At 32.3% G+C, this 25,574-nt stretch overlaps 2 protein-coding genes across 2 annotated transcripts in view; one reads left to right on the top strand and one right to left on the bottom strand.

Moving 5' to 3' along the window:
• LOC149783705 (gamma-1-syntrophin-like) overlaps positions 1 to 5,670 on the bottom strand; it is a 54,411-nt gene extending 48,741 nt beyond the window's left edge. Inside the window, exons 1-2 of the mRNA XM_089931946.1 lie at positions 5,565 to 5,670; positions 2,506 to 2,652 (exon numbers count right to left, since the gene is read on the bottom strand). Coding sequence (XP_089788072.1) covers positions 2,506 to 2,652; positions 5,565 to 5,582 — 165 coding nt within the window. The 5' untranslated portion in view covers positions 5,583 to 5,670. The remainder of the gene's footprint in view (positions 1 to 2,505; positions 2,653 to 5,564) is intronic.
• Positions 5,671 to 5,752: 82 nt separating this feature from the next.
• On the top strand, positions 5,753 to 23,502 carry LOC149783704 (EF-hand domain-containing protein 1-like). The gene is made up of 11 exons (XM_089931944.1): positions 5,753 to 5,898; positions 8,182 to 8,403; positions 10,604 to 10,754; positions 12,951 to 13,087; positions 13,780 to 14,007; positions 14,702 to 15,043; positions 16,217 to 16,357; positions 16,622 to 16,916; positions 19,672 to 19,762; positions 21,266 to 21,458; positions 22,525 to 23,502. Exons 1-11 carry the CDS (start codon positions 5,851 to 5,853, stop codon positions 22,600 to 22,602), a joined length of 1,926 nt encoding a protein of 641 aa, XP_089788070.1. The 5' UTR covers positions 5,753 to 5,850; the 3' UTR covers positions 22,603 to 23,502.
• Positions 23,503 to 25,574: the final 2,072 nt, after the last annotated feature.

Raw genomic sequence — 25,574 nt, 5'->3', positions numbered from 1 at the left:
ATTTAAATGTTATGATACGATCTATCATATGCATGACAATATGTATTGAAAGAAAGAAATCAAAGCTTGGTATATTATTTACTTTTTAGAATGTAATCTGACATAATGAAATGTATAAATATCATAAATTGAGAAAAACTCACAATTTACATAAAGTAACTGTATTACAATACATTTGACTGGTGTTTTGCCCCCCACCCCAAGTACACAACATTTTTGATGATTTTCACTATACAATAGTTTCCCTCTTGAACAGCCAACCTGACCAGCTGCAATAGGGGTGGCCTTATAAGAGGGGGACTACTGTATTGGTCTGCAGTTATGGACCCAAATTATTGCTACAAGTTAGAGCTGTACATCTGGTGTTAACTAATGCGCATGTTCAATCTGGCTGTATTATCTATTTTTTTTCTTCATGAAATACTTAGATGCAGAAGTAGGAAACAAAAAAGACTGACAGTCCCAAGGATGTTTTATGTAAACTGTCAAATGTATTCAACACAGCTGTAACGTGAAGCATCTCATTCTCTCTACATACTAAAAACACCACAATGACATTAAGTCATTCTGGTGCATACGACATACACCGACAAAGCAACAGCACCCAACATGAAGCCAAAGCACAAAGGCAGAGCTCAGTCCCAAAAGTATCTACCAGTAACATGACTAAACAATCACTGACAGCTGATGACAAAGGGGCTTTAGTACATTTCTGCAATTTCATTCTTAAACACAATCAGTCATTTGTGGGTGTATATCATTGTTTAGCTCTGGATGTTGGAATCTTTGGCGCAGCAATGCACATTTTCTATCCTAAGAAAAATTCAACCAGATCTTTAGGCAAGTATGAACAACAGTACCATCCAGTCAAGAATGATAAAGATAAACACAGATGGAATGTAATTAAAACCAAAGACTGTCTGATGGACTTTAAAGATAGAAACTGTGCATTTATTTGTTTTATTTAATGTCTGTGGTGATATTTGACAATGCTAACTCTGCCAACTACTTTGATTCTCTAAGTGTATTAAATACTTTAAAGAAAAGAGATATAAATTTGTTCTATTAAAATTTTGAATTGCATGACTTTCTTTAGTCATATATGAGTGAACAACTTATTCCCAATTGTACTACATCAATTTTTGGACCTTCATTTGGACTTCAAACACGTTCTGAGTTTTACGAAACCTCAATACTGTTTGGGAGGGTGACAGTAATGGAAACTATGCTGTAGCACACTGAGCTACCTAAATTCACCTTTCATGCTAACACCAAAAAAGTGTAATTTTTGATTATATAAATGTCAAAAAAGTGCAATCATCTAATTATTACAATTAGAACTTTACTCAGGCTACAACATCATAGTTAATAAATTACATGCTGTAAATATTGTACACCGTATAAATTATGCTACCAATCTGGATCTGCAGGTCAAAATACTTGGCAGGGGCCCCGAGTGGCCGAGTGGTCTAAAGCGCTCTCCGTTACGGATCACTGCCATCTCACCTCTGTCTGCGTGGGTTCGAGTCTAGGATTCGGCTAATGTGGGTATGTGAGAAAGCTTGCCAGTAGCTTCTCGTGGGTCAGTGGTTCTTTCCGGGAGTTTTCCAGGTTCTTCCTCCACCATTAATACTGGCCGCCATGTATAGCCTATCGTGTGTTGAAAAATGGCGTTAAACCCTACTACAACAACAAAATACTTGGCACAAATAAGCTAAATCCATGTGGATAAGAACCAGAGTACAAATACAACACACGCTGAAAAATTATTTATATTCAACACTCAATTTAACTTAAGTCTACATGTCTATACTTTTGCCGAACTATTGTGAAAGTCCGGATTCTGTCCTCAATCATACTGCTGTACTGCATCACTCCCATATTTTTCTTTACAAAATTTCTAAAGTGGTGTTGATTTGTCTTTTTTCTGATTGGATATGTTTTGAAGTTTACATAGACCCGTCATGGCAACCTGTAAAATTCCATTTCGAATAATATCTGGTGCCATTTTCTTTAAAAGTACATACTGGTCTGCCACCTATATTCATTTTCATATAATGAATTCTAGAGGCAAAGTTTCAAATTAAAGAAACCCTTTCTGTTTTCTTGGAAATGTGTCATTAAGTTGCAATAAATAGAAAACTGGTAAAGCACATACCGGTCTATGATGGACAAATTAACTCTAGCGTTATTCTTATGCAGGAGCCTTTCTTTTCAGAATATTCTCAGTATATTTGATGAACAGAATTAAAGAGATGATAACATAATTTACAAACACAACTTTTGTTGCTTTAAGTTAGTTTTTAACATATCGTAAAAGCATAATCCATATACAGGATATCTGTAAGACATAAGTCGGTGAAAAAGTGAAATGATTATGCCCAAAACATAATTGCTGGCATGTATGTAGCATAAACCAAATACTCTGACAGACCTGATGCATCTGACCTTTAGGAGAACTTTCAGTGACAAATGGACGAATCTAGTAGAGATGACCTGTACTACCTTATTTAAAATTTCGTTGGTATTCTCCTCATGTCCTACTGGGATGAGCTCCTCTCTCCTCAGAATAAGAACTTCTGCTGTCAGCTGAAGCTGTATAGCCTGTGGTTGCGACTTCCCGTCATTGAGAGTAGCAAAGCATTGCTTTACCTACAAAGTACAGAAGCAAGTAAAATTCAGTGAATTTTTGTACCTGTATATACTTTGGATGCATGCATCAAGCAAACTCAGGTTTGATTTCAGCAAAGTTAGAACCCATGTACAGGGCTCAAAACTGATTTGAGCAAGCTAATAGCTGGTGGATTTGCACAAGGTTAAAATATTTCCAAACTGCTGCCAATACTAAAAACTGTATGTATTAATGTATGTAAACATGCATGCATGTATGTACGTATGTATGTATGAATGAATGTGTGTAGTGTGTATGAGTTGGATTTTTTATGTAGCTTTTAAAACATTTCAGTCATATTGCTGCAATGTCTGCAGTGTGGCAGTTTGTAGCGATGTCTAGCACTGGGACATCATGTCCGACTAAGTCACATTATCTTGACACTACCCTGACCAGTCCTAACACTAATCTCTTAATGCTGAGCAACTAGCAAGGCAGTTGTTAGTACCATTTTTAGACGTCTTTGGTATGACTTGGCTGGGGTTCAAATATATGAACTCCAGCATCCACTCTAACCACTTACGCCACTGGAGTGGTAATATGTATGCATGTATGTATGACAGCTTTATACCCAAACAAAAGTACATAATGTATATATGTATGCTTAAATGTCCTTGTATTAAACAATATTTATTTTCAGAAACTTTGTCAAATACAATTACAGAACATATGATTTGGGAGATACAGTAAAAATCATGAGCAGCTTAGTAGAACACTGTCTACAGTATTAAAAAATATAACATCATAAACCTTGATGCTGGTACAGGTGGTTACAAATGAAAGTACATATTCATATACATATATATAACAATATACATATAAATAAATAATGATGATTCAAAAGGTTGCAAGTTAAATCAATTACTTAATGGTTTGTCATAAAAATCTAAATTTTGCAGAGACAAAAATATTTGCATGTTACTTTCTAAAGAGAACAAAGAGTTGCCAAGTACCAAAGTTTCAACTATGAGAACAAAGGGTAGCTAACAGATGCTTAAGAAGAAATCTTGAAGAGCAGAGTGTTTGGACATATGGAAGAAAGTGCTTTTGCAGCTTCTATTTCACTGCAGGAATAATATGTATGGTTTGATACATGAGTCATAAATCATAATTTATATGTATGGTTTGATTCACAATTCAAATTTAAATCATAACTAAACTACCACAGTTTGTTCTTAGCCAAGTATAACCTGAGACATTCAACCATAATAATCATGGAGTATTTTCTTTTCCTCAATTTGGGTATGCTTTAAAATTATGCAATTAAGGATTGTCGTTTATTTCTTCTAGTAATTATTTCCATACCTGAACTGTAGAGGATAAAACCCAATATTATTCTGTAGACTATACTGCAAAAATTGTTGACTGAGTATATTTCATGCTCTATAAATGCATTTTAAAGCAGATCCTGAAGATATAGAGGAGCTAAAAAACAGAATCAATAACGACAAGAGATAAAAATGTCTAAATTAGTTTTATGGTACATTTGTGAAGGGGACGCATTTCTGGTTCTATTATCATCATAATGACATTTATATTTCTGTACCAGTTCTTTATCTTGCATCGTACAATTATCCCAAATATGACAATCAATCCAGTTTGGATTTATAACTTTTAAACTGGTTGCTAGAAACACCAAAATAAGCATAAAAACAGAAATACACCAACATACACAGTTATTTACATGTTTTGGGTGTATTTATTGGTGTACACCCTGATAAAATTTTTTTTAACAATAACAAGCAAACCAAACTTTGTTTATGCGATTGTGATATAAATCATTTACTTTCTACCAATTTTCAGTGCAATTCATGTAATGATGTTACTTGGTCATACCTGATTTTTCCTCAGTTAGACAGGTGTAGTAAATTGTGAATTGATCAGAAGTTAAATATAAGGGTGAGAATATGACTGCGAGAATCCAGAATGTGTATTTACACATTTTCCACTGAAATATCATAACTTACATGTTTCAGTGTAAATAAAGGTCCAAAAGTCATACAGAACAAGGTAAAAGCTGTCCAACCAAATACAAACGAGTGACTTCATTACATGAATAGAACTATAAATAGAAAAATTTAAATAATTCCTATAAAAATCACTAAAATCAAATTTTATTTTGCTTTTTCTATCATTATTCAAACACACACAAATCATAATACATTTATCTTCACAAGTATTATGGTACAAAATATGTGCATTTCGGTTTTGAGTGTATTTCGTGTTTCTTGTAACCCCTTTAAAACAATTTAATTTCTTCCAGGAAATATATTCAATATGCATGTGCCAAGTGGTATCACAGGCAAAGAAATGTGTTGTACATGATAACCTCTTGCATCTGGTTTTGGCCATGTATGAAAAGACTGGTGATTATTATTCCATTTTTATTATATTAGCATAGATTCCATCTTATCCAGATAAAATGTAACTTGTAGTCAATGTCTGGAACATTCATATATATTTTCAATATCTGAATTTAAGATTTGCCCAGGTCAGTTCTGATTACCGATTATTATATGTAATGCTACGTCAAAAGCAAAGAGTCTAATTAATGATTCTATACTCCCTACAATATCACTGATTAAAATTTAAAAAATAAGGATCAGAAAATGTTACTATCTGTATGACTGTAATTTCTCTTTTGTAATATACGATTATGTAGGAACTACTTTATTAAGAGCATACAATATATATTTGTAATTAGTGTTTACGTACGAATAATCTTCAATGTTATTTAAATTATTATTTTCAATAATAGAAAAAGCTCAACTGACCGCGAGTTTCATACGTTCGCATTTGGTTGTAAGACTCAAAGTAACTTGAACTTGATTAAAACCGACTTTACTTCAAAATGAACTATCTGCATCGAAAGTATAATCGCATTAGACTATACCTCGTTAATTGCTGCCATATTTGGAAAAAATACAAAACTTCCATTAACATCGGGATAACTTTCATTAAAGCTAACTGCGAGTAGAGTAAAGTTGGCGTATAAACTCAAAAAGTTCTTCCGATAGGAGGTAATAAATTGATTCGATTTCCGGTTTCTGATCTCGTATAATATCACGAGACCTTGATCAACCTAGCAACGGCCCAAGCAACGTCAGTGTAAATGCTGGGTTTGTTGGGGAGACGTTAAGATAAACGGAAGAGGTGAAAAATTTTGTCAGAATTAGAGAATGGAAGGTTTACCTTTCCTACCAGGGAATAATTTCACCGACCCAACGGTAAGAGTAATACTTCTGCTCCATTTTCAGCTCTTGTATAAAGATTTTTGCAGGAAAACACTACGGTGGTGAAGTGTCTGCATTGGAGTTGTGATCCATGCCGTGGAGCTCAAAACTCTTGCTCACTTACAAACATAATTTATCATAAAAGCATCGTGGCTAATTGCTAACCTACTTAATTCAACTCTTATATACCTGATAAACGTTGAATCATGTAAATATGTGAACTATAGTGCCTTTTTGTCTTAGCCTCCCATAACCCATATTTTGTGTATGTTCATAGTCGATGTGCACATAAATAAAGTACCAGTCATACATGTTGTGCAGGCATATTGTCCCAGCTATTTCCATTTTTGAGAATTCCATTAAAGATACCTTTAAATGGTCATTATTCAGTTTACATGTATTTCACTTGCTAGTCAAGTAATATTCTTTTAAATATGGTTATATAATCTGAAATATTCTCAGCGTGTTTTTTATTTTTTAAAATTGGTTTTCTAATTTCGTGTTATTTGTTTTTGTAATAATATTATTATGTTTCTTATCTTATAGGTGTTGTCTAATGTTGTAAAGTGCTTAGAGCTTCTAAAGATTAGGCGCTATACAAAGTCCTCATTATTATTATTATTATTATATATCCATCCTAGAAAATATATGTAATCAGTGTTAAAGTATGTGGATATTTAGAGATGAGGCCAACCATAAGGTAAAGCTCATTAAATGTTGTGCGCAATGGTTTCACAATGAAAATGACAGCACAATATATTGGAAGAAAATTAATTACGTTACTCTGTAGTGATAATGATTAGACCCAAAGCCATCTCTTTCTGATTCAGTGTATAGTAAGAGTCATACTGGTCATGTATGCATTCACCACCAATTCTTTAAGTAATGGGTGTCATTTTTTCAAATATAATTTGATTCTACACACCTTTAAATAGCAATTATTCACTTTATTTGGATCCTCATACATCCATATTCCTTTGGGAGGTCATTACTTACACAATCTGACATAAGACAAAGTCAGTGTTAAAGTACATGGACATTTTTGGATGAGATCAACCTAAAGGTGTAATATGGTACAATCCGGATTTAATGTTTCATGGTATTATGTCACAATTAACACAATGCATGTTGACAAACAAATTCATACTACCCTTTACTGTGATGATTAGACTCGATGTGCTCTTTCCTTGATCCATTTAAATGGCTGGCCACCATTGTAAAAGTCCATAGTGATCAATAATTTTTGTTTGGAAGTTTCTTGTTGACAGTTAAAGTGCAGAGCATTCAATAATCAGGATTGAATAGACTTTGTTTGAATAAAATTAGTATTAAATTTTAAAACAAGAATCTATATTTAAGATGACTAAATGTACATACATGACCTTTATGACTTTATGGTAACCAGATGCTATTGTAAAAGTTCATAGTAGTCAATAATTTTCATCTGGAAGTTTTGAGATGGCAATTAAGATTTAATCACTTGATGATCAGGATTGAACAGACTTTCTTGAAACAATATTTAGTATTACATTTTAGAACCAATATAGATATATATTTTATTCATGATTAATAAAGGCATGTACATGTCCACATTGATTGTGATCTGTAATTCAGTAAGATGGTAATGGTTTTCCTAATTATGGAGGAATTTACTTCTGTTCAGTAGAGCAAAGAAACAAAAACATTACTACCAGTATTACTTTTCAGCCAAGTGTTTAAGACTATGCCCCCCCCCCCCAACTAAAACAACAATAAAAAAGAAGAGAAAAGAGAACTGAGCATAAAAAGATAGAGTGAAAAGGTAGTTTGGGGACTTTAAATAATAGCAGTTGTAATAGTAATAATTATTAAAATTTGGATCTTGTAAATAAGTCTACATAGCTCCTGCTTGAAATATGCCAAATCAGGTTAAGATTCCAAGACAAACAGTTCTGGGGGAAATAAATAATACTCTTGTTACTCAGATAGAGAGTGACTGGCCATGGTGCCAGTGGATACTGGCGTATTCTGAGCCTGGGACATGCACAGTATTAATCACTGTCTTGTAGAGTAACATGAATGATTTGGGTTCTCCTATACATATATGTCTGGTTTTTAAACAAGAAACTGAATCTTTTTAATTTAAGAATACAGAAATATTTCTGAAAAATATGTTATACCAGATCAGCATAAAAATTTCACAACCATGCACACAGTCATATATGTGATATTATTCAGAGAGTGTTCATCAGCCCTAATAATTTATATATATATTCTTGAATTGATTCATCATTTCAGAGATCAAAATATCACAGAAGCCATTCCCTCAACTACAAGAATGGCTATGCAATACCATCCCTGCCAATGGTTGGTATAGGTGGTGAGCCCCTCATCCACAATCAACTTTCTGAACAAGAACTGGATGAACTTGCCAACTACAACCCCACTCTGACTTATGGCCAAGCAAAGCAAGCACCACCTGAGGACTTTGTCCCAGCTCATGTAGCCTGGGATAAAAAGGTATAATTATAATCATGGTGGATATTAAGTTTAATCAGTTAAAATTCTACTGTAAATTGTAAACTGTACATTCTCATGAGTTCATTGAAATACATTTTTTAGTTTACATCATGTTTAGTTTGAAACCTCATGTCACTGGCAAGTCTTAGTCTTACAAAGGCCTTAGAGCTTTATTTCATTTTTATCCTTGCTTCACTCAAGTAACTTAGCTAAGTGTATAAATAAGAGCACAATACAGTCATGTTCTCATAAGGTAATACACTGTAGTTAAAACAAAAAAATTAACATGTTAACATCCCCATTGATAATACACTTTAAGTCATATGCAGGGAAATTTCTTAGGACTGAAAATACTCAGTTCAACCTTAAATTAGTTTTATTTAATGATCTCTGATGAACCTAGAAGTTGTATCCTCAAATTGTTGTTAGTGACATAGCAAAAACTATTTTTGGTTTTAATTTGTATCATTCCTAGTTAAGATTTAAATGTTTGAATGAGATCTCATTCGTTTGTTTTCTTTTATATTTTATAGTTTGTAATCTCATTTCTTTGAAATGCAAGTTGTAATCATTATTCTGGAGACTAACGATAGATACTGCCTCTGAGGCACACTTTTAACTGCTGCAATATCCATTTGAAATATAAGTGTCAGTTATATTTTTATACTTATGGTGTGGCTGCACCTTTTGCTCTTAATACACTACCATTGAAAATTATCTGAATTTGTTAATTTCTCATTTGTGTGTTTTGAAATGTTACCCAAGATCCCAGTGATAAGGCATAAAAATGTACCAGTACATTTGATATCAAAAGAAATTTGGGTCAGTCTGTCAGAAAAAAATATTTTGCTCTTTTTTTTAAATATACTATTTACAACAAGTGAACCACAGTTGCATATTTTAACCTAATTTCATTCCTTGGAGAAACATGTATAGTATTACCTAACAACAACACAATGGTATATGATAGATATTACACTCTCTCTATGTAATTATTTGTCTAATGTGTACATTTGATTGATGTAAATTTGCTGCACAGTTTAATTGCTATAGATTTGAGGCTAACAATGATTTGCAAACAGTGTGCAATGATAGTCATTTTTGAATTGTGCATATTCTAGTATGTGTCCAGTAGGCACATACAAACATTGGGAGAAATAGCATCTTAGTCGGCATGAAGTCTAATCTTGTTACCTACAAATGAAATGAAATCTTGACCCATTACTACATGAAAACAATTCAGGATTATTTTTTTTGGTGACAAAACTATCTTTAAAGATGACAGGGAAAAACAGGGACATTTGGGAAACTTAAAATAAAGCTATTTTTATTTTAGCCCAGAGCTCTCAACTTGTTCTGGTATCAAGCTTCAGCCATGCCTTGCATTTCAGTTTTAATTATAGTATAACAGTTTTTAAAAAAATTATAATTCAGTCTGTAGAAGCAATCAAGTGAAACAGGTCACAGAGTTTTCATGTTGGTTTTGTTTGCTTTAAATAATTATAGCTTATATGAACCTGTATTGGATTAGTAAGATTGAGTCATGTACACTAGGACAACATCAAATGAATTTTACATGATCTTAACTCCAACAACAATAACAATTAGCACATATTTTTCATACATTTTTCAAGCAGGTACAATTTTTTTTAAAAAGAAAAATGTAAACATACAAAATGCTTTGGGATAAAGTGCAATTTTCAAAACCTCTCCTTTTTTTATGGTACAGGATCAAAATTCAGATTCACATAAGACTTCTGTTCCTGATAGAATTTGTAATAAAGTTTCAGTTTAGCACTGGAAGAAGACATTAGTATTGTGAAATGTGCTATTTCCAAATTCATTTAGTTTGGATAAATCTAAATGGCAAAACTACATCTATTTATAAAACTCTATAAAATTAAGTTTCTGCCACATTCAAAGAAAGGCGTAAGCTTTTAGATCCAATTAAAAATGATGTGTAAAAAATGTTGATCTCCTCACCTTTTCTAGCTAAGTGTGGTTGGTAACTTGTGTTCCTCAAAGACTAGTTCAGAAGCAAAAATGAAACAGAGATGATCTCCTATGAGATCTAATATATTGCTTTTTACAATAGAATGCTTCACTAACATTTCTAATTTCTTGATCTCCTTTGATAAGATTTTTGTTTTTGTTTTAAGATGACATAAAACATAATGTGAGTTGTAAACTTTGACTTTAGGTGCTGCGTTTCAATGCTTACTTCAAGCAGACAGTTCACGAGTCACAGAATGAATACTTCCGAGTACGACCAGTGGATATCTATTACTACCTTGAGGATGATAGCATTGCTGTCATTGAGCCTCATGTAGAGAATTCTGGGATGCCTCAAGGTAAGGAAAACAGAGAAGAAAAACAATGATCAAGAAAGCTAATGATACCCACACCATATTTACTCACTTATAAATCAAGTCTAACTACAGACAACATAGGCCCTGATCAGCTATTGCATAATGTGCCAGCAAATCAGAGTCTGCATTGTTTGTATTACGATTACTTTTAACAAACTACACAAACCCAGACCTACCAGTGCATAATGTGATGGCAGCTTAGGTCTGGCAATCAGCAGTTGGACATGACTTATAAGCTAGTATATGTGGTAGTTGTTGAAAATGAGAATTTTAATAATACTGGAATGGCACTGTGTTTCTTGATTAAACAGAGCTTGCTCTGATTTATGAAATGATAAGGAAATTATAAGAAAACAAGTAATTAAAATATAAGATAATCAAAATAAACAACTTTTACTTAATGGAGGATGAATTAATGCTATTTGTTTTTATCCAAGTTAATATATCCTTGGTTGCTATTGAACATAAATTTACTTTCAAATTAATTTATTATGACACTCTCTCACCATATGGTTCTTCATAATAAAACAGTTCCTATAGTACAGTGAATATGGCTATGGATGCGATTTCATTAAGTGGTATATAAGTCATATGGTGGTCTCACAAAATTATACTCCAGCTCTTAAGCACACCACTCTCTCATTGGTTGGATACTTGACCACAATTCTACCCTGAAATAAGTAGTAGTCTTTCTTGTCTTAAATGTAGGCCATCCACAAAATGTGGTGATGCTAAAAGACAGTAAACTTGAATTATTTTATGGAAACCATTTTTCTTCTTTTGGTCTTGGTAACCTTGACTTTTGACCTATTGACCACAAAATTGTAAAGTTTATGTTATTCACAAAGATTAATTATGGTTTGTAGCACATGCTATAAGTTAATTTTGGGAAATTTTCTTTCTTAAGTTCTCTGACCTTGACATTCAGTCTTTAAATCCCAAAGTCAATAGGTGTCTTTTCTGACTCAAACGAAAGCCATCAACAATGCTTAGTTAAGGCAAATGGTACAGAACCGATGTAATTTTGTGATTGTACTTTTCTTTCTTCAGTTCCAGTGATCTTAGCATTGGACATTTTGACCCCAGATTGAATAGTTTCTTCCTTGTCTTTAAGAAAGCCAGCCAAAAGTTTGGTTAAAGTAGATTAGAAAGAGCTCATGAACTTTGCATAACCATTTGTCTTTTTAAGAGTCAATTTGACCTTTGACCTTCTGGCTATACAATCAGTATATTTCTTTTTTTATATACCTAGAATGCAAGCAATTTAAAATCTTTTAAAGTATCTGGTACACAAGTTAAGTTATTATGTGGAAACAGTCTTCTTACTTCGGTCCCTGTGACATTGACCTTTGTGAACTTTCAAGCCCCAAATCAGTTGGTTTATTCCAAGTCTAAATGCAAGTTACTCTCATTAGTATCAATAGATGGTAGAAAGCTTGAGTCTTGAGTTATTCTGCACAAACAAAAGAGGAAACAGGTGGATGGACACACATATGGCCAGACAGGTGGATAATATTACAACATAAAATGCTTCACATTAAGGAGGACACATTCAAAGTCTTCTATTTTGTGGTCTCCCCACCCCTTTTTTATTCTGAAGGAGAATTGATACTTATAAAATGTCAAGAATATCATCCTATTAGCATTGAATTTTAAGCAGACCATAGGGTAATAAAAAGAATATTTTTGAAAATTGCTTTGTAAAACAATTTCTTATATTTTAGAACAATTTGTAAATTTTCCCCTATATAAGGCAGACTCAAGCCCAAACCTCAAATGTGGTGATCAAAATCAAAAGTCAAGCAGAATAATAAGGTATACACAATTTAATAAGATTATTTGACAAAAGTTTTTAAAAAAAATTTAAACTTAAAAAAGATAAAGATTTTGGAATGTGCCCAACAATTAGATTTGAAGTACTAATGATATAATTATTGTGATGAGGCTTTTCTCAGTTAAAGCTTTCTAGCACAGTGAAATGATAAAGTAAAATAATAATAAAAATTATGCATAATCTAGACAAGAAATTTAAATTTCATTTAACTGTTGTTGATGGGACATGACTGAGGCATGCTCTTGGGGTAGTCATCTGTGATGGGTTTGCACCACAATACTTAAAGATTATTAGTTTAGGATTGATTCACCATAAAAGATAATTTATAAGAACTTTATCTTCAGGAAAGCTGATCAAAAGGCAGAGACTTCCCAAAAATGACCAGGGAGACCATTGGCACTGGAAAGATATAAACATGGGTGTCAATGTTACCTTCTATGGCAAAGTTTTCCACATCATCAGCTGTGACAAGTTCACAAAGGTAATTTCATGACATTCTGACTGCTGATATGGATTTTTCTACATAATGCAGATTTTGTTTGAGCTGATATTCATTGGAAGCATTACAAGCAGTCACTTTTTGAACAGCAGAGGTGGCAAAATTGTTGTTTTCAAAAAATTTGTTTATGTTTTATTTCAAACATTTTATTTGCATAATGTACTAAATCCAATGAGATATTCTTGGTAGCAATTATTATGAAGATAGTACAGTTTATTCTTCTGACTCTTCTCTTTCACATTGGGATCAATGTCCCAGTCATAGATAATTTGCATTAAATATTTGGTTACATTTTGTATTAGGTAGTATTTGCTTGTATTTCCAAAACATCTTGATGGATTTTCTTTGTCTTTGGATGCATTAATATGAAGCTAAGATAATTAAGTTGGTGATATGCTTGCTCAGCCCTTTTGCCTCAAGATCAAAGTCAAAAATAAAAGCTGTGTTAAGGTTTTGCTTACACTATTTCCTAAGCCAATTGATAGATTCTCTCTATATCTGGCTTTATTTATTGTGAAACTAATACAGTTCATTCTACAACATGCTTGCTAGCCCCTATTCATTAGGATTGATCATAGAAAATTTGTATTAAGGAGTAATAACAATAACAACAACAACAACATTAATAATAATAATAATAATAATAATAATCATAATAATGTTATAACTCACAGAATTTCTTGGAGAGTGAAGGAATCATCATTAATCCCCCAGAACAACTGCCAAAGGATCCCTATGCTGAGAAGCGCAAGGAGGCTGCAGCCCTGAGAACATATAACACACCATCTTCATTTGATAAGCAGAAGCAGTTCTTGGAGATGGACAGGAAAGTTCTGAGATTTTTCTGTGTATGGGATGACAGGGATGCCATGTTTGGAGAGATGAGACCATTTGTTATACACGTAAATATTCACAATCTTCTCCACACATAGCTTATTGATTAATTTATCTACCCATGTGTAACATTAAACAGTGAACAAGATAGTCCCAGATCTACCTAAACATTATGCAGAAGGGGGTTCAATTCCATTCACAGTTCAGTGCATATATATATATATATATAATTCAGACATTTGAATAGTCAATTATTTCTCAAAAGAAATGTCAGCCAATTAAATTACTGGATTTAGACTTGCATTTAAACTGAGTCTTAAGTTACTTTGATGTAGTCAAGGTCAGGTGACAAACTCTGACCAATAAAAACACAAACTTATCAGGGATGGGATAATTTTTCAAATATAATGTCCTTAAAGATGTAGGCTTCACTATACATTCGAAATGATAAGGAACAGGGGATATAGCAGTTGAAAATTAACTAATCTAGTTATGTTCCTGCATGTCAAGGCTGCCCCAATTTAGCTATATTTCGGAAATGAAAGATTTGAATGAAGTAGTACTGAAATAAACATAAAGAAAAATCTGTAACATTGCACTTCATCTAATGTTTAGACAGACATAAGGATTGTTGTGCACACAGATGTGAAAGTGTTCACATTTCTGCTTAGATGTGCTTGATAATAAAATTACATTTTTAATAATTCTTGCAGATGGCACAAAACTCCTAAAAATTCATGTTGTCTTTATTTTCAATTTCAGTATTACTTGGTGGATGACACATTGGAGATACGAGAAGTTCACACTCCCAATGATGGCCGTGATCCATTCCCAGTTCTTATTGGCAGGCACAAAGTGCCAAAGGATCGTAGCAATGTGGAATCATCCTTCCCAGGTGTGGTCATGGAACTGTCAGACCATGAGATCAAAGAATACTTCACACCAAAAGACTTTAAAGTGGGTGAATGCGTGATCATATATGGGCGACGTTTCCTGATTTATGATTGTGATAACTTCACCAAATCCTTCTTCTATCATAACTTTGGTATCACAGAATTCAGCACTGTTCCTGTCAAAGGCAAACTGAAGGATCTTCCCAAGATGGTAAGTAGGATTTAGTTAGTTGTTTGATTTAGGAACTGACATTGCATACCAAATTAAGCTCCTAACAGTCAGTTAATAAGTCTGACTTTTTTCATTACTTAGTGTATCTTTGACTGCAGATTAAGATTATTGTGTTATTTGCACAGTCTATCAGTAATTATGCCCAGCCACATTTATCCTTAATAAGTGTATTTAGGACTACATCTTAAGATAATTGTGTGATATTTACACAGGCTGTCAGCAATTATGTGTTCCCTAACTCATCCTAATTGGTGGATCTAGGACAGAATATTATTAAGATAATTATGTGATATTTACACAGGCTGTCAGCAATTATGTGTTCTCTAACTCATTCTAATTGGTGGATCTAGGACAGAATATTATTAAGATAATTGTGTGATATTTACACAAGCTGTCAGCAATTATGTGTTCCCTAACTAATTCTAATTGGTGTATCTAGGACAGAATATTGTTAAGATAATTGTGTGATATTTACACAGGCTGTCAGTAATTATGTGTTCTCTAATTCTAATTGGTTTATATAGGACTGAAGATTAAGATAATTGTGTGATATTTGCACAGGCTGTCAGTAATTATGTGTTCTCTAATTCTAATTGGTGTATCTAGGACAGAATATTATTAAGATAATTGTGTGATATTTACACAGGCTGTCAGTAATTATGTGTTCTCTAATTCTAATTGGTTTATATAGGACTGAAGATTAAGATAATTGTATGATAATTACACAGGCTGTTAGTAATTATGTGCAGCCAAACTTTTTCTTGACTAGTTTATCAAGGACTACAGGTTAAGATAATTGTGTGATACTTACAGAGGTTATTACTAATTATGTACATCCTAACCCATGTGATTTGGTGTCTCTAGGAGTACATGCTAAGATAATTGTGTAATATATTTACCAGTCTATCATTAAGTATGTACAGCCTAACTGATCCCTAAAAGCTTTGATGATTTTATAAAACAGATTTTCATTTTTCTGGGTGAGCAGATGCTTGTGATTATAGGAATTTAGTTACATTTAACAGATTTGAAGAGAAATCTTAATGACCAAAATACTGACATTTTCCTTAATATTTGATTTTTGTCAGCATTGCATTCATAACAAATTTGCTAATTTTGGAAAGAATTTTCATTGTATTTTTTATTTTTCAGGAAATTCCCCCATACAACCAGTTTGGATCAATGGAAGATTCCTTACAATCATGTTTGTCCCTTGTACCTCAGCCACCAAAGAAAGATTTCATTAAAATGTTGGAAAACGACCACAAAGTTCTGCGATTTGAAGCTACCATGGTAAATACAACTTAACTATCCTATTTTATAAAATGCAATACTTTATCACTGAAAGGTAGAACAACTCAGTCATGTACATACCTGTACAAAACTAAATAAATTCTTGAGTTATTTAAAGTTACAAATAGGTTATATGAAGTATATACTGAAAAGGATGTGGCAACCGATTCTCTTTCTTATTCTTCAAAATGTCTTTTACGAAATGGGAACAATACAAGAATAAATATTAACAGCTGTAACACTTTGTTATCTTTACTTCATTAGGATACTGTTCGACCAGAAGACAAGGGCCGCAGATTCATCATTTCTTATCGTCTTGCTGATGATATGATGACGATCTATGAGCCACCCGTCAGAAATTCTGGCATTATTGGTGGAAAATTCCTAGAGAGGACCAGAGTGGCTAAACCTGGTTCTCCACCTGATCAACCAGTATACTATGGTCCACAGGATTTGTATATTGGTGCAGTAATTGAAGTGTTCCGGCACAGGTTCATCATCCTGAATGCAGATGAATACGTCCTCAAGTACATGGAGGCACATAAAGATCAGATTCCAGGTAAGAAATATATATATATATATATATATATATATATATATATATATATATATATATATATATATATATATATATACACACACACACACACACACACACACATGCACACTCCAATGTAAGTTTGATTCAGCTTCAAACTGCACAGACCAAGATCTGCCATTATTTTTAATATGCACTGGCAGATCTAGGTCACTACATTTTGTTAGATCTAATCAATATATGTGTTGCTGGCATACAGTTTAACCTGACTTGTATGCAAGTATATGCAGTAATTAATTTGCCAAAAATTATGAGGGAGTTTAATATCAGAAAAAAATATATCTTCAGCAAATATATGCCAACATTATATAAAATTATGGTGTGGGCCTGACATCAGATAGATAAGGTGATTTGTATAAATTATCATATTAATTCATAGCACATGGTGTTCCTGGGATTGATTTTTATCTTTGGTCTCCTCTGTCTTGTTATAGTTGTATCCTGTCTCTCTTTTTCTTATCGTCGTTTATACTATAATGAGATTGGTGTAGAATCTAGATACAGTTTTGAATTGTCATTGATAACTCTTGTATTTATAATTTTGATAGAAAAGAACCAGTGACCAATTTTGTTCAGGCTACAGTACTGCAAGCTTTTCAAAAGACAAACTTAATGTCATGAATCAGATAAAAAATTATGTTTTTTTCACAAGTGAGAATTGTTGAAAAAACAAGTTCCTGTGATGATTTACTCTTATCGTAGTGATAATAATCTTCTACTTTGGGAACAAGCAGGCTTTTATGACATTTTCTGTCTGGTCAGACAGCTCTCTTGAAAAAAAAACAGAAACTTGAAATTGATAAAAGAAGATTTTTATCATGTACCTTAAAAAGAATTTGATTTTATAGATCACATTTATTGTCAAAATATTATGATTTCTATATTTATATGAAAAAGCTTAAAATGGTTAGATTATCATCTCAGTGACAGAATGTATGTATAAGTAATGAGAAGTGTAACCCAGCACCTGTGAAAGAAAATGTCCCACAGGGATTAGTCTTTGGCAGGTTTCTTTTCCTTTTTTTCTTGAATGATCTTCCATTTGATGAAAAATCTATTTATTTTGCTGATGATAGCATATTGTGTTCTTCTGGTCCCTCTATTAATGAGCTTCAGTCCAGTGCAGATGAAATTTTAAAATATTCAGCTATGGTACAGGAACATTGACATGATACTGAATGAAAGAAAAGTGAAGCGTATGTTAATAAATACCAATAAGAATTGGAGTTGTACAGAACAGAAACAACTTCATTAGCAGGCAACTGATATAATTCATTGATACAATGTGTTTTAAGTAATTTCTCTTACTTTGTGTTCAGGTTGACCAGTTTCCTAAGTGGGGGATATTTAGGTTCATAGATTTTGTACAGTTCTTACTTATAAGGCTGTGCTTTTTCTCTATAGAATGAATTAACTTCTAGATGCAGTTACTGAAGCATTATCTGAAATAAAAGATGTGTTTTTCAATCACAGATAATCAAGGTAATGACAGCTTTTGCATTATCTCATTAATCAAAAGCATGGCTTAGGGTATATACCCCATTTCTGAGTACCAAATACATGTATAATGATGGAGTACATGTACCAGTAACTTGACAGCTTATTTATCTGTTATGATACACAAATGGCTCTAAATTGAATGAAGAATGCTAAAATAATGAATATGCATCATTGAAATGAATATGCAGTGTCAGTCTGATTTTTTATAACAAAAATTACATAGGTAATACAATACTGTAATTAACTTTATCTTAAGGAAAGCAATGTAAATACTTAATTAATGTCAATCATTCCCTGAATGTAACTTTCTGATTATTTAAGAGGATACAGTCAAGGGAAAATCAAATACGTTTGCTAAATGAAATTGAGATTCTTTTGGTTCTTTAAGGAATATATAAACTAACAACCCTGGTAGTATGAAAATAAAGATGGAATTTTAAGGTGTCCACATCAACTAATAAACTAGTATGGAGATTTTAGGATGCTAACATAAGATTTGCAAATCAAAACAGCAAATACTTTTTTATACCCACGTTATAAGAAATAAACTACACGCATATATATATATATATATATGTAACCAGTAAGGAAATGCCAGAATGTAAAATGAGGAACAAATTCGAAGTACAAATATTGATAATTTTCATAGTATTTTCTGTAATTCATCCCACCAACTGGCAATATTTTCAAATACCAGAAATGTTTTGAAAAGAAAATGGAGCAGTAGATGTTGATATCCAAAGAAAATGGTAAATTTATACATCTGAATTTTGACCATGAAAAAATTGGCCCTTTTCTTCCTACATTTGCAGCTGTGTTAAACAATTTATAACATGGAACAGCCTGCAGAATGAACAACAGGACCTAGGTCTGATGACACATTATGAGTTGGCAGTTCACGGTCTGTGTAGTTTTCAGTTAGACTTATAATTGAGTTTATTTGGTACATGGAAATAAATGAAAGGAAATTAATAGCCTAAAGAAAACAAAAGGATTAAAGAGTGGACATCATCCTTGACACAATAGAAAGAAACCACCAACACTTCAATGGGCAACCAAATGCTTTTGTACATGCTGGAACTCAGGACTGAATATGTGTATAGTGAGCATGGTACTGTATCAATATCCTGGCCCCTCCCCTCAAAAAAAAATCATAAGAAGAATCAACAGCATCATCCTGATTTGCCTAATAGTTTTTGCATTTTTTTATTTACAGCAAGCACTATTGAGACCCTGAGGCAGAAGCTGGGTGAGACGAGATATGAGAAAGAAATGATCAAGGGTGGACCAGTCAAAGTCCGAAGATTGTAAGCAGAATAAACTTTTAAAATTGATCACGTGACTACTGTCTTTGATCACATGACAGTTGTTATTGAGGCTAATTTATCCGCTTCAGAATCTTTCTATGATAACACCTTTAATAGCAACAAAAGACACGATGTCAAGTAAAGTAAAGGTGTATATTACCAAGGCATCCTGATATATTTTCAGTACACTACTCTATATTTTATTTAAATAAAATAAGTATTTTGTGTTAAATTATAAACAAAGTATATTACATTTGTAGTAATTTCAAGTCTAATTTATGAAATTTGTTCAATAATTTAAGTCTTTTACTCAACAAGCTTGAACAAAGTTTTAAAATGTGCCTCATTTTATAAATTTCTTTGGACTTGAGAACTCATGTAAGACCCTCTATTTATAAAATGATATCCATGAAATGATACATAAATCCATTTCATATTATCAGTTTTATCCACTTGTAATATCATTGAATAATTTAAATGTTAAAGTCATGGAATAAAATGTTGTTGGCTGAAATTCAGAGTATTTAGTCACTTGATTACCAAAATCTTAATTTTCTATACTTGATGTGCAAACATATAACAAAACATGAAAAGACTTGTAACTGATGTATAGAAAACTTAACAGAATATAGAAGGTAACTTTTTCCCAGTCAATTCTTAATCAGATACCTCGATAGAAACAGCCATATATTGTATAATTTTTGGATACAAGATAAAGTTTTTCCATAACTATAGACGACATAGTACTCCTTCATTAAAAGGATGTCATGGGAGCCATAAATTATACCATCTTAAAGTGAGACCACCTTATAAGGTTCTTATGAAAGTAATGAAATAAGATTAATTGCATTTATGAATACTGTGTTGGAAGTACCTGCCTGAGATCCCAATGCATTTGACCGAAACAATCCTAATGGTTCCATGACCATACTTGCCTTATGACAGTTATAATGAATGGCTTTATAGTGAGGACGTTCTGTAATAGGCACACATATTTGTACTCCATTTATTAACTATGAACCACTTAGTCTGTTAGAAAGATTAATTTTGTTACTAGCCATCAGACTTTGTCCCACATTTATGTAAAATGAAAAAGTGGCTCATTGACCCATGCTTAGTAGAGATGAAGAATTAATGGCATGATTTGGAGTAAATGTCTAGAACATATTTCTTTCAAAACCTTCAAAAACCTATCACATGAACACTGTCTGCAAACTGGAAGATATGACCGATCTTCACTTCAAAACCATTATCTTATTTACCTGATAATTCTATAATTAATAATAAACCCAGCCCCAAGTTTACAAAATTTTGGCAAATATTTACTATAGATATCTTTTTCTGAAGAACTTGAGCCTATCCTGAAGTGTTTGGAAAAATTATTAGGCTGGCTTTCCCATTATTAAAAATTTCATTCTTCATTTTGAACTGTTATTTATTATTAAAACATTTGCAAAAAGAGGTAATCACTTAATTTAGATTTAATAATGTTCTGTTTTGCAGAGAGGGAGATTTGGAAGTTCTTGTCAGTCAAGTACGGGCACAGCTGAAGAAGATTGCAATCACAGATAAGACCCGAGTAGATGAGATGTTCCTGCGGCTAGACAAAGATCGAACTGGGTACATTGACGCCTTTAACATGAAAGATCTATGCAGACGACTTCAACTGCCTTGTGACGATGATGTTATCAACATGGTGAGCACATAACAACTAATAGTGTCATTTTACTTAGGTTTTGCTCTATGCTTCTCACAAAAGGTCACTTCCTCATACATCTTTTGTTTGCCTGAGGTTCAATCTTTATGGTAAAAACTGTCAAAAGGTCATTGTCTAATACATCTGTTGTTTGCCCGAGGTTCTATCTTTATGGTAAAAACTGTCAAAAGGTCATTGTCTAATACATCTGTTGTTTGCCTGAGGTTCTATCTTTATGGAGAGAAAAAACAGCCAAACAAGAGGAATTTTTTCATCTCTCTCTTTCCAGAATAAAATTTTCTATGATGGTTTTATTTTATTTTAAAGTTGAAATTATTCAGCACCCATTTAAATCCAGCTTGTAAAGTAGCAAATATATTTAAAATTTGTCCTATTTCCATTCTGACAAATTTTTACATTTATTCATAGAGAGATATAGTTTCTAAATATGCCTTTTACTAAACAAAAGTTTATTAAAATCTGAACAGCTTAACTTTTTAATTACTTCTCAAAACTTTGATACAAAACATTGCTTTTTAACTGGATAATTAATCAGATTGCATTGTTTTGCAGTCAATCCCTCTAGTATTGATACAGAGCTAGATGCCAGCATTATCTAGTTTATAGTAAATGCCAAAATAAAACAAATTCATTCCTGGATTCCACTTCAAATATAACATTTGATTCCATTGGTCAAATGTCAGGATTCTCTATTTCTTGAGAAATTCAACCTAGTGCACAATACAAAACTATAGAGTGGAACCGTAATCATCAACATTTTTCCAGATTTGAGGTGGCATGGAAAAGAAAGTCCCAGTTTAATTTTGTTAATCGTGTTATAATGGAGGGGCTTATAGTGAGTGGCTGCTGTAAATTTCATGTTTTAATCAGAAACCAACAAGTTATTTTGATAGGGTTCTTATAATGTTGAAACAATGGTTGTCTAAAAGTAATAACAAAAATGCAGCTCAGATGTCAGTCAAATGTTTTCAAGGTATGCGCGGTGTACGTGCAATTTTGTAAATGACCTAAAGTGTTATATTGAAATTTCAATTTCTCTTTTCAGCTTGTTGCACAATGCACAGCCGATCCTGAGGGCAAAATTAACTTAGAAGATTTCAGGAAATTTATGGAGAGTTCTTGAATTGTTTCCCTACATGGATTAGATGTAGAACCAATATACAAGCACATACTAAGAGACTTTGAAATTGCTTGTAAATATCATGTAAATGTGAACATATTAATTTGTGTGTAAAAAATAATATTAATTTCTTTTAACTTCTGAATTATAAATGGACATTTACATAACTGAAGCAGATTAATTTCTCTTGCAAAGATTCAAGAGGAAAATACCAGAGTTTTAGATTCACCAATGCTGCATGAAAATTTAATATCTTCTAAGGATACAACAAGAGTCATTAAAGTTGTAAGAGCACAGACAGAAAATAAACATGTATATGAACATAAAAGGTGAAAAATATAAATTTTCCCTCAATCTAGAAAAAACTTTTCTTTTTTATACCGAGATTTTGTGTCTTCAATGTAGAGGCAAATTTCTTTGTTCTGATTTCTGCAAAATTTGCAAAAAAATAAAAAGTTGGAATAAATAAAGTTGTGAGTTGAGATCTAAGCCTTTCTAACTGCAAAACTTCAACTATTTTATACTTATTAAGAAGTTTTGATTTCTGTATACATTGTAATTACCGGTATGTGTGATTGAAACCTATAAATTTATCTTCATTTTGGTCTCCATAGAGGCCCAATCTTCTCACATTTACCATGCGCAGATTTAAAGTAAATATTTGAAAATATTTATCACAGATTTCTTGTGAAAAATGTTTTACTCAGTGTACTTAAGTTATTTATCTATAAGTATGGATTTAAAAAAAAAATTACACTGTCATTCTGTGAAATATCACGATATCTACATGCAAACAGAAATGTTGAATTCCAAGATATAGTTGTTACCTGGATTTTTCAGCTGGAAGAACTTAACATTATGTTATGGCATACTGTGATAATAAAACATATGTAGTTTATGTAAGCTATTGTTATTTTTCATTTACATCTCAGTATCCTTCCATCTTGTATACTGACCCCTTTATTGTGAGATTGCATATGATGAAAGAAGCCAGCAATAAATCCATGTAATACTATGCTGTACTGTTTACCTGGTGCATGATCCAAACAGGATATACAATATATAACTGGAACATGCAAAATTGTCACTAGATCACCTCAACACATGTAGATGCATTCATCAGGTTTGACAACTATAGATGACACATGGGTGTTTCAAGATGCAGGTTGCTTTTTAACAGCACTTCTAGCACATTAATTGTATTGTGCCTTTCTCAATAAAACTAAGGCAGCCAATGCAGGTTGGCCTGGTTAGGTGCTGGAACCATGACCCTTAGGTTATAAGTCTAATGTTCTACCAACCAATCTATCATGTCTCCCACTCAAGGATGCACTAACATGCATGTTTATGATTATATAAAGAAAATGTATAGAACCTGAAGTTAGAACTCAAGCTTAGAAAAATCACAAAGCAGACCTAAATGATGTTACAGAGAAGAACAAAAGGAAAGGAGAAACTAGAACGCTCTGGAGCATGATATATACACATATCCTGCTTTTAATCCTATAGATGAGATGCAGATGCAATTAAAGCCCTGACAAAATGATAATGAATCATTGGTAAAATGTAGGTCACAATGCTCTAATTTTGTCACATGATAATTGTATTCTTCCCCAAGTCAAGATAGCAGACTACAAGGGCTTCTGCACTACTAATGCTTCTGAGTAAATAAAAAACAACACAAAACTATCAATTCTGTGCTAAATGTTTGCCCACAGAATGAAGTTTTAACATCAATACAGCCCTTATGTGCATCACTGAAGGATCTCGGTGAAGGATATAAAAATTCTCACAAATGTGGAATTTTCTCATTCAACAAGGATGCATAATGAAGAAATATTTAAAAATTTAAAGTGAAAGTCAGAATGGTGTACTGTGAATACTGATGTAATTTTTAAACAGTAAAATAGCTTCTAAAATTTTACTCACCATTAGATTGAGCTTAAATGGTTTACACTGAAAAATTCATTACATATTTTTATTGACATTTATTAAAGCAAATTCAAAGAAGAAGAATAAAGATTGTAAGCATAATGGCAAAGCACAGCATTTAAACTCTGCATGCAATATAGCTTGCACATTCATACAAAATGTCATTAGGTATAAAACAAATTAAAAAAATTCACTCTTATAATTAGTATCAAATGAGACAAACAATAATGATATAATTTAGTTCAACTTTGACCCAGAATTCATTTTCCTTCCATAAATAATAATGCAAATATGCAACTAAATTTTCTATCAAAACAACGGTTTGTCAATATTAAATTGGACTACAGAAACTGTATGCTCAGCTAGACCAATCAATGTTAAACATACTGTTTACAGAACACTAATTTCAACCTCTGCATCTTCTTTGGTGACAAATGTGTTGCAATTAATATTTATCTTGATTATTGTGAAAGAGTACTCAGCTACTCAAATGATGATGGAAACTGGGGAGTGTGTGTACCATATGCTCACAAGTGGTCACATGACGAAAGATACTGATACTCTCAAACACTAGAAAACACAATCATAGACATATTGAAATATGAGATTTTACAAGAATGCACATTCCAGATGATTTCTGAAATGAGGTCAATAATTTCTATCCTTTGTAAAGATTAATGAAAAAAGTAATTAAATATTTCAATCTTTGAGTATTTTACTTGATAATTTATACCAGCACAAAGATTATTGTGATTTTTATTTATTGAAACTGATAGATATAGTGATCCCTTGGACATTTTGACATTGCTTTTATAACATCAAGACATCATTACTAATGTCATGACGTGTTATTATGTATGTTTAACAATAAGTACAATATTAATATATTAATATAAATAAAACAAAAATTATGTGATATATACAATTATCACTATAACCCTTTCAATGATTGTCTTTAAAATTGGGGAAATAATTTTCAATGGGATTTCCGATCATGTCTCATGTTGTTGTCAATTCATTCCACACTCATCTGAACACACTTT

This window comes from Sinohyriopsis cumingii, chromosome 14, assembly GCF_028554795.1.
Source record: "Sinohyriopsis cumingii isolate HCF-2022 chromosome 14, ASM2855479v2, whole genome shotgun sequence".
In the NCBI taxonomy this organism is placed as follows: Eukaryota; Metazoa; Mollusca; class Bivalvia; order Unionida; family Unionidae; genus Sinohyriopsis; species Sinohyriopsis cumingii.
The sequence above is the reverse complement of the archived record's forward strand: the minus strand, read 5'-3'. Positions and strand labels throughout refer to the sequence as shown.